This window comes from Numenius arquata, chromosome 3 (assembly GCF_964106895.1).
Source record: "Numenius arquata chromosome 3, bNumArq3.hap1.1, whole genome shotgun sequence".
Taxonomy (NCBI): Eukaryota; Metazoa; Chordata; class Aves; order Charadriiformes; family Scolopacidae; genus Numenius; species Numenius arquata.
In genome coordinates, this window is record NC_133578.1 from 29,606,718 (window position 1) to 29,617,804 (window position 11,087).

The following is an 11,087-nucleotide window of genomic DNA, read 5'->3' on the forward strand; positions in this document are numbered from 1 at the left end:
TGTGAAATAAAACCAGGGAACATAGTAAGAGGAGGAATGTAAAAAAGTGGCCATTTGTACTTCCTTAAATAAGTTATGACAATATTACTGTCAGTTAATCATTTAATCATGTAATCAGTTAATCATTCAATCAATTTTAATCAGTTAATCATTTACCTCTTTGGTGAGAAGATACCATTCTATGGCTAGAAAGAAATCGGCTTTAGAGTTTTTCAAGATTTCTAAAATTGATTACAGATAAATTACTTGCTGTGTTTTCAGTCTTTTGTTGTGTACAAGAATTTGTGTGCAAGCATTAGATAAAATCCAGAGTAAGCCATAGATTTGAGTCAGGTACAGTAGCTCATTAGGCTGCTGTTGAAAGCAAGCCTTAATTGGGAATATAATGCCTGTGGAATAGCATTAATTTACCCTCCACCATGGTCACTCCTGTTGATTTGAGCCAGGTGTGACTTTAAAGGTAAGTCCAAATAAGATATGTTCTTCCAAATGGTGAAAAATTGCTTTTAAATTATTGTTGTCAAATTTGTGCACTGCTTATATCCATAAAGCTCACTATATTTCTTTTCAGTCCAAGTCATATTAATATTCCTGAATACTTTTTGTGTAGGAACTGCAGGAAGCAATTTTAAAACCTTGGTTTTCTTTTAGCTAAGCTGCTCTCCAGAAGCACCGATACGGTAAACGTGTAATGGCTGCAATGAAGTTAGGTCACTGCAGTAAACTTTAGAACTTAGGGCACATACGTATTGTAGTGTCTGGGACTGGGCAGAAGGGTTTGTGGTACCAACCTCACAGCTTAAAACTTTCAGTTGTTGCAGCTGCCGTTGCTCTTTCCTTTGCTGATCTCTGGCTGCTCCTTTTTCTTCCTTACATTAGCTGTCTGACAGTTTTCCAAACTCAGTTTCAGAACATTTAAAATAGGAAAATTCCAATTGCTTGGTTTGGGGAGACTGGGATAGGAGGTAAGAACTGTTTTTGAAGGCTATTCCTGGATATGTAAATGTTTAAACAAAAAGTGTGCAATATGCTGCAAAAGAACTGTTGGTTCATTTCATTTTGCCTTGATCTCGGATGCAATTAACTTTACATCAAAGACTCCTCAATAGGAAATTTTTGTATGGAGCAATTAAAATGTTACTCAAGCCTATTGTCAGTTTTCCTCCACCCTGTGTAAATAGAGCACTTAGGGCTCAATTATGAGTATCTTCTTTAGGTGTTCTCTTGCCCTCTTCAGAAAATTGCACAAACATATTTTGTGCTGCTTCTTTTTGTTGCTCTTTTTTCCTGCTCCACCCTTCCCCACTTTGTTGTTAAGTAGCTTCTTGAGGATGTTGAAGAGATGCTTTGATGTTTGGAAAGCCTAATGGGAATACAGCTTTTATTTCAACTTTTGTTCCTTATTATGTAATCCTTTGCCTTTGTCAAACAATTGTTTGTAAATTTAGCATTGACGTAACTGTAGGGAGGCTGGACTCTGATTAGCAAGTGGTGCTAGATGCTCTCAGCTCAAATTAAAACATCACCACTGTTTGAAAAAAGTTAGACTTTTTGATTGTTTTTTTTCCTTCTCATTTTCTGTAGTCATAAAACATACAGCTTTGATCCTTTTTCCTTTAAGTTAAGGAATTACCCACAAATATCTTAGTGTCCTCAGTTGACAGTTCATTCACTAGATAATGGAGTAAGTCACAGTGGAGTTTACTGTCTGGCACTAGATTTTTATCTACGGTAGAAGTCAACATAGCACAATGTAGAGACCAACAGCTTTGTTCATTCTTACTGATAAAGAAAAGTAAGTTGGGCTTGCTGGAATTGTCTAGAGACATCACCTTGTGTGCTGTCTGTGTTCCTTGAATTGTTTGACTACCCTTCAGTTGCTTCACTTAATGTGAATAAAGTGGTTGGTTCTTATGTCTGTCTTACCATAATCCTTTATCACAGGTCCTAGTGCCACCAATCTTATAATAGGCTCCATCGCTGGTGCCATCCTGGTAGCAGCTATTGTCCTTGGGGGGACAGGATGGGGCTTTAAGTAAGCAATGCCGCATGTCTTCTCTCAGTGGCTATGGCATTTCTATTTCTTGCTTACATCACTAAATTTTGAGTTCCTGCTACAAGATTTCTAAGGTAACTCCCCCCCAAACTATAACAAACTGCTTTAAAGAGAAAGAATTACGCGAGGAGGAAATGGATTGGAAACTAGCAGATGCCATCCAGGGTGCAAAGCTGAAGAACAATAAAAGAATGAATTTAACGATCATGAATTCACCCTAACACTTAGGGAGCAAGGTCTTTTTTTCACCTCCAATAAGTAGCATTGTTCTCAGAAGTTGACTACAGGGGTTAAAAACCCCAAAAGATACGTGTCTTGAGAAGTGTTTGTTTTGAAGGCAGTAGTCCTTTCAAACTGATAAACTTTTTTATAATTAAAGACTTCATGTGTAAATGGTGAGTGGTGGTAGCAGCCGAGTAGTTTTCAGTAACAGATGTGTTGACACAGTGGACTCAGAATTACCAGAGCTAACTTTTGTTTGTGGTTACTGATTTTTTTAATTTCTTTTTGTTATAAAGTCACATTTGTTTAAAAAAAAAAATCTGGTTTAGAGAGAACATTTTGAAATCTTGAACTGTTTCCTGAAAGATGAAAACATTTCTCACCCAATTCTACTTCAATGCATTTTATGACTATGCAGAGTAACACACTAGTCATTCTGCTTGTGACCGTTAAAGCAAAGAGTGTCTCGTACAAAGGTATTTAACTCTTGCTTTGTTTGTAGCATCAAGGCTGCCTACATGCACAGTCCATATTTGGTAAAAAGCATCTAAATTTAGAATCAGTATTTATAACCTTGCAAATCATGGAAGTGTTAAGCATAAGAACAAGTAGTTTCTCGTGGTATTCAAGTTGCTATTTCTTTTCAATAACATGAATCAAGATTAAGCCATGATACAACAATAAGCCATGATTCCTCAATCAGGTTTTTATAATAATTCAAAAAATATTTTATATGGCCTATATTCATATTCCATGTCTGAGTTGAGAAGAAAAAAAGTTACTCCTTCATTGATTAAGGCGGCTATCAAAGTAGAATATAGTGATCAGGTCATATGTATCTGTTAATTCACAGTTAATTATATTAATTATTACTTCATGTTGCCCTGCCTGCTACTGTTGGTGCTTTCAGAAAGACCCAGCACCTGCTGCATTCGTTTTTCTCTAAATGCTTGTTGAACACTTCTTGAAGGAAGTAACACGCCCTGCGCTGCCCCGTGGCACTGGCGAGAGCTGCAGAGCTGCACGCATCAGCTGTGGGAGTCAGTGCCCCTCCTTGGCTTTGGTGAGAAAAGATTAAATACAAAATGTATCAAAACATCCATCTTGAAGCATGGGTGTATGATCTTCATAAGCCTTTTTAGTTCCTGCTGAGAGACTTACCTTGAGCTGCTGTATTTTTTTTTTCTTATAGCTTTGTCTCAGTTAAATAAATTAAATCCACTTATTTGTACAATAAATACCCCTAGGTCAGCCTCCAGTATTTATGTTATTACAGGGCAGCTCTAAACAACATAGTTTTAATTCAGTCCTATATCTTTTGCATGGTGTCTCATATGGCTGAGAATTTTATTTCCCATATCTATAAACAGTAAAATAATTTAGTATTTATGCATTTTGGATTCGTTACGTTGTTTCATCAAATCTATGTTCAAAGGCAGAAATTCAAATGAGGTGCGCATTTTAGACTATGCAGTGACAGCCATGGATTGGCGTGTGGTGCGAACACAAGGAGGAACAGGGATTCTTTCCATTTGATGGATTGTAAGATTTCTTCTGTGTAAAGGCCTAGTCTGTTAATAGTATTATTCCCAGACTCTCTGTAATACTTAGACATATTCTATAGCATTAACTAATAAAAGGACACTTAGATTTTTTTCCATCATATCCTACTAGATGTGAAATTATAGGAGAGAGTTATCTTTTAACCTAAATAAAGCATATAAAAAATACATAAAGATTTCATTTAGTTGCAGAACTGAGAGTTGTCTTTTCCCTGCACGTAGCTTTTTAAGTAAATACAAGTTTTCTGCAAGGCTTGCATGACCATTTCTGTTAAAATTTTTAATTTATTGAGAATAACAGTGCACGCACATTTAGAGCGATAATATTAGAAACTGATACTGCAAGTCCTCATGGGAATTAAGCAAGCTAGATTTTATTGGAAAAAAGAAATGTCATATTATGCTTTTGGACCAGTTTTTTTTGCTATCAGAGACCTATGTCTGTTAATTAGCAATTCATATAATTTCCAGAGGGTACTCATCCCTAAATAATATGTTTGTATTGCAGAAGGTAATTTGTTGAAAACACAGTACAAGTCACTAAAATATAAAAACTTTAGGCAGTTTCTTCCTCTTAATCTTTTTAAGGTGTCTTGTGCCATAACAACCGTAGCTCTTTAGAATCAGCGCTGCAGCAGCCGTGCGAGCAGCCTGGGTGCCGACGGGGCACGAGGGGGCACGCCTATGCTCGAGAATTCGCATCAACACAGATCTTTAAAAGAACTCCTCCCTGTCTGAAACAAAGTATTTAATTGATTGTTTATTTCTCCTTCGTGTTCCACTTCTCTCAAAATATTCTCACAAGTGTTCAGCTTTGCATCCTGGTGTCATTTGTTTGCCCAAATGTAGAAGCTTGTTATTCCTACAGAGGATCCATATTGGAAATGACTCTTGAAGTTCTTAGTCTCAAAAGAGCAAGACACAAATGTTTATTCTGTAGCAGAACCTCAAATACACTGGCCTGGCCTAGCTCACAGCTTGAAGTGCATGTTTCTTCTGGGGGTCAGAGGGGAACTGGAAAGGCTTTTCAGCTTCTATACAAAAGAAGGGCTAGCATGTGTAGATGCTCTGGTACTTTGCTTCAGATCTATCTGGAGGGGCAGATGAGGATAATAAAGAGGATTTTAACTTTTCCTTTTTAAGCAAGTGATATGTTTAGTCTCTGCAAATACGAGAGAAGGTAGCCAATGCTTTACAAACTGGGAGATGTGATTTCTGTTTCACAGGTTATCAGATGTTCATATGAACATACGGTACTGTGGTGTCAAGTCCATATCAAACGTAAGCTGCAACTAAGCAAACTTTGTTCATGAACCGAGGTGGTGCGGGGTGGGGGGTGGAGGGGAAGTGTAAAAGAAGGCTTGATGCAAGTTTGGAGAAACAAACAAAAAAAAAAACCAGCCTCCAATTTCAAGAATGAACCCTAGGTTAATTTTTCTAATCAAGTTAATGTGTGGCTAGTATAGGAAAGGAAAAGTTAACTGACAATTTTAGGGGCTATAGAGCTTCATTACACATTTCAGGTGGCTTAGAGTTAAAGGCGGAAACCTTGTTAAGAAGTAGATCTTAGTTCAGTTCAGCCTTGCATAGTACTTTTACAGCTGTTGGTGTTTAGACTGCAGTAAGGGAGTCCTGCGTATTCCTACCTGAACTCTGCTGGGTGATGTACAGAAGTACAGCATTCACGAAATGTGAAGTTCATTTTGATGCAGCAAGTCTGCCCAAGATTTCAATATACAGTGTTTCATATAGGACCGTTATGGGAAGGACACTTATACCATTAGAGTAGTTCTTTTTTGCATTGGCTGTGATCACAGTCTCAGGAGCCTACGCTCACTTTTTTTCCCCTAGCATACATTCAGTTACTTTTGCAAAGCTACTGCAGTAATGTAAGCCAACTAAATGCTTTTGTTGCCGACTTTAAAAATATTTAAGCAATTTTTGGTAATAACAGCGCTAAGAGGCAATGCTAGTAAAAGTAATGTGGAAATGCATATGAAAAGCTGCTTCTTGTTATATCAGAATGCAAAAGTGGCTGACAGGAGAGTTGATCTTAAGCACAATTCTATTTCCAGCAACCATTTCTTAAGTGAAGAGCTGCGGGGTTTTATGCCCCTTTAATGGAAAATTAATGGATGGACCAAAGACTTACCCAGTCTTTACAGATGCCAAATTTTTAACTGGTCTGTGCAGATGCATTTAGATCCCCAAAGTTTCTGCAAGATAAGGCAGTGGATTGCTAATGGTGGCTTTGTGAGGAAGGTTTCGGTCCCTTACCAGCATCTCTGCAAAACATGTATTCAGACCTAAATACCGTCATCACTACTCAAACATCAGCATTAGAAGCAAATCTGAGATATTTTCTCACTTTCTTTCCAAACTACTAGAATAAATGGCAGGTCAAACTCTTATTTTATAAATCTGCTAATTTTAGTCCCTGATTTTGTTAATTTGAATCAGTTTTGTAGCAAAAGGTCATTTATTTATCTCTTCTTCAGCATTTGAACCATGCTTCAGGAATGCCAATGAAAACATTAGCTATTTGGAGTGATTAAGATACTGGTTTTGGATATATCTTTAAATGCTTAAGTAAAGCTTTGCATTTGTGTGATCACAAAGGCACAGATTTGCAAGTAATATACTCTGTAGGCACATTCCTAATTAGTGGCAAAAAAAAAAAATACAGAGGCGCTCAGCAAGGTATTTCTTATACACATCCAGCCTTTTTGAAACCAGTTTTCTTTTCTGAAATATTTTTCATTTGTAAAGATGACCGTGTTTGAGAGGCAGTGATGTGCTGTAGCATGGTGTGCTTTTTTGATACAGAAGCACCTATAACTTTGTTTTTGTTAGAGACACTTTTTCTGGTTGGATTACAGACTGAAAGGCTGACCTTCATTATTTAAAGAGGCATTAAAACATTAAATGTGAAAATAAGTTAAATGTTCTAAGATCTTCCACATAAAGAAAGATCTAGGAAACAGCCGCATTTTCCTACGCGTCCTTCCACAGAGGACTCTTCTGCCCCCTGCCTTACTGTTTTGCTGAAGCAGACTAAAGGAACCTTGTACTACTGTAATGCATTAGCTATGAAGAGGTGCAAATATCCAGGACCTGATACTCACCTAGTTTCTTTCTTTTTATTGTAATTTTCTTGGGGAAGAAAGAGCCTTGTTCTGTTTGCTGATTAAGTAAGACTACTGTCTTAATTTTAGTATTAAATTGGGTGGTAGTTCGGGATGAAGTTGTTAAAGCAGTTTGGGGAATCAGAACAGAGTTCCGGTTCCTGCAGGGTAACACCTGGCTGCCTACCCCTGAGAAGTGCTACGATTGCAGCAGAGAGATGTGGCAGGCTCTTCTTAATGCTTTGCACACGTGTACTGTGTTCCCTTATTGACACTGTACCTGATGTTCTGTATTTCAGAGACTATTTCTGGCTCTTACGTTAAATGTTCTTTTAGTTCTTCATATGTTTCTCTCTCATACAACACTGTTAGTGGAATATCCTAAGTGAAGAAAGGCAGTGGTTTGGTTAGTATCTTATTCCTTGAAGTGTGTATTTTTGCTGCATAAAACTAGAAAATGAGTAAATGTATGGTTTGGACAGATCACAGAATGCATGGTGAGGGTGCAGCAGACTTTGCCTGTTGCCCCAAGGCGTGGGTGCCGTCTGAGCTGTCGTACAAGCAGATGGCCCTTCCTGGAATATACTGCGCTGGTGGAGGTCAGTTAGAAAAGATCTGATAGGATAAAAGTCAGAAGAGTTTTGTTACAAGAGTTGTGCTGGGAAGCGAGCATAGCATCTGTCCTCTGTACCTTGCTCTAAGACTTTAAAGTTCATTTCTTTGATTAAAATAATCTCAGGTAACAGAATGTAATTCAGTGTATGTTTTAATGACTTGTCCTCTTTAAGCAAACTGGAATATGGTACTTTCCGTAGAGTAGGAGGACAAGTTACGTCATTTGGATTTTTTACATGCATTGATGATTTGTTTTAAGGGGACTAATTAGTTGCTTATTGGTAGTGTTTGAATTCAAGTATGCTAGACGGTATTTAAAGCGGGGGGGTGGGGGGGGTGGGCGGAAGAGAAGTGGATGTGTTCTTTCCCCATTGAAAGTGGCAGGACAAGCAGATGCAAAGCAGGTTTTAACTCACATTTAACCAAGTTATATTATATCCATACTTCCTATCATGCAGTTCTGCAACTTGGCCTGAAAAAATAATCTGCTCATTTCAAATTTACCTGTAGTCCAGAGGAGGATGGATTGAGATACTGAAGTTCTGTCAGCCCAATTCAAAAGGAGCATTAGTACGGTACTCCTAGAGCGGAAACGACTGAAAGATTAATACAGTGATCTTTCAGATACCAGCAATTCTTAAGCATTCACCTTACAAAAATGTAGGCACTGGTACCCAAAGGAAAAACAAAACAAAGGATGCCCAAGAACTGCCAGTCTCTGGCAGTCTTCTCAAAAAGAAGTTCCCTTTGCATTCATCCATTAGTCTCAAACCACCAGGCAAACCTTGTGTATAGTATATTTATGAATATTGTAGCAGTGGTGGTAGTTAGCAGGGCTGCAGAAAATAGAAAATCCTCGGATCGGTGTGTAGCTTTAGGGAATTTATAAATTCCTGTTGTGTATTTTTTGCATGTCATTTGGTGGCGGTAGTGGTGCATATGCCCAATGTTAAAAGTAAATGCATGAGCCCCTTGCTTGATGCCCCACATAAAGCCAGATACTGGGGAGGTTGCACCCAACTTTTGTTGTCGCTTCCTAATGTCTTGCTGTTTGACATAGGATATCAGTATCGCAGGAGACTGGATGTATCACTGACCAACTTGCTATCCACTCTTAACACTAAATTTTCATCAAATAATTTACGAAACTGTCCAGTCTCCTTCGAATGCAATGTTTTTGCTATATTTTGCACTTTACTAAGATTCACAGCAGTTTTGGTCAATAGTGTGGTAAGAGCTCACAGAGGCACTCGCTTTCTCATCACACTGGAGTATGTGAACTAAGTTCTGGTATAGCCAGAGACGGGCACTTGCTCTGAGAACTCAAGTCTCCGTGTGCTTATGTATTTCCAGTACTGGCACTTCTGACTCATTCCCTTTAGGTATACACATGCTTTCTTGGCCTAGGGGACACACGTGTTACTGTGGGCTGAAAGCTGCTGCAAATCTAGAGCACCACTTGAAGTACTACAGAAATAATTGAATTCTGTATGGCAGCATGATCTTTAAACTGCATAAGAAAACCAATACTTGATACTGTGCTACAGAAAGCGTGCAACCAAATTCCTTAAATTGTTACCCCCTTGGAAAAACAAGTAACTACTTGTTAAACTGTCTCAGTGTGAGCCTTTTACTTTACTATGACCTTGGCAATGGCTTTGTTCCTGTTATGTCTAACTAACGTCTTGCATTTTTCTCTTTTCATCTCCTTTTGATGCAACCTGGAAGAAACGTCAAAAAACGAAGGTTCGATCCAAGTCAACAAGGCCCTATTTGAAGAAATGCAATTCAAAAAGCTTCTTCTTGCACTATTGGATTTTGGCGTGATGTCTTTGCTGTAGCTGCACGGGAACTAAATCAGTAAGGAAGAACATGAGAAACAGTAACTATAAACACAATGCTGTGGGATTGTGGGAATTTGAGGTGGTAGAAGACTGTCCTTTTTGGAGATAAGTTCAAAATATTTCCTCCATTCACCTTTGTCTCATTAAAATTAACTGACAAGCGTTACAAGCAAACTGTTTCAAAATCAGGTGGTTTTTTTCTTTCCTCAAACAAAGGAGGAGACACACAGACCAAGTGCAATAAGAGAACTGTTCCAAAACAACAAAATAGCAGAAGATTTTTTTCCCAGCCTGCTGGCACTCTAACTTCACTTGAGTTCGCATGAATTCCTTTTTCTTATCAAACTCCAGTGGCATGAGGAGCTAATTTTGAAAGGGTAACCTGCATGGCTCACATACAACCAACCAAGCTAGCAAGCTGACCCCAAGCAGAATCTGCAGCCCAATAAATACAAACCACTGGGAAGCTGATACCAGGCTCCGATAGCTTTTCCAGCCACGCAGTGTGTTCTGCCGCTGGACTTCAGAAGACTCCCTCCTTCAGAGGGAGCTCTGTGAACTCCCTGTCCACCCTGTGGTCTCCTGGACCTGGAGTCTGTTGGGTATGGAAGCTATCGAGTGATGGATGGAATTCTTCCAAGAAGGAAAAAGTGTAAATATGGAAATAAGATATTGATGTATCATTTTCACAGATTATATATAAATATATATATATATGAGGGAAAAGGATTTCCATATAAAAAAGGTTCTATTCTTTATGTAAATCTATTTTTGATGTTGGGTTTGGTTTTGGGTTTTTTTCCTCCCCTTTTTTTCCTTTAGCATGTTGTACAGCAGATGTTCTGGGCTTGCTCAAAAAAGGCAGATAATAGCATGCAGATGCAGGGAGTTCTGACGCCAAACAGATGTGATCTAAAGTTTGTATGCTTGAAACCAAAACCAATTAAAATGTATAAATGCGTATCTATGTATTGACTATAAGTCTGGATTACTTTTTTTGGCTGTTATACAGATTTTCCGTAATATAATGTAAGATAAGTGACACCCTCTCAGATTTATCACAGAAGTGCCAAGCTTTTATTTTAACTATAGCTACTTTTTTTCCTGTCTAGATCCTGTGAAATAAAAACTTAAATAAGCCTTAAAACACTCACAAGATGTTAAAAGCTTGGAACAAATTATTCTTCTTTTGCCTTCTGCCCGCCCACCCAAATGGGCTTGTAAAGGTGACTGACATTTATAACTCACTCCCTGTATCTCTTTGATGGATCTCACTCTCCAAAGTATAACGCAAAATGAATACTCTGACTCTTGCGAACTAGTTACCATCACAGAGTGTGCAAAATCCCATGTCATTTCAGGGGGATGCGTGTTGAAATTACGTTAGATACACCTTATGTACAAATGTAAATTTTTTGCAGGAAGGTGCTGGGCAGCGGTGCTGTGCCTCTGGCTTGAGAAAGGTATGAGGGTGTTGAGTTTAGGCCTCCCTGTACAGGCTCATCCTTTTCACCTTGATTTAAAACTTGGGTAATTCAGTTTGTGTAAGTGAAGTGACCTGAAAATTTCATTACTGCATCTGATAATCAGAATTAAAAACTCTTGTAATTTTGGATTTAATTTAAGGGTTGGATATTAGTAACATTGGAAGTCCAGTTACCCT

At 38.3% G+C, this 11,087-nt stretch overlaps 1 protein-coding gene across 1 annotated transcript in view; it reads left to right on the forward strand.

Moving 5' to 3' along the window:
• ADAM23 (ADAM metallopeptidase domain 23) overlaps positions 1-9,421 on the forward strand; it is a 79,376-nt gene extending 69,955 nt beyond the window's left edge. The window contains exon 25 of the mRNA XM_074145246.1: positions 9,309-9,421. Coding sequence (XP_074001347.1) covers positions 9,309-9,421 — 113 coding nt within the window. The remainder of the gene's footprint in view (positions 1-9,308) is intronic.
• Positions 9,422-11,087: the final 1,666 nt, after the last annotated feature.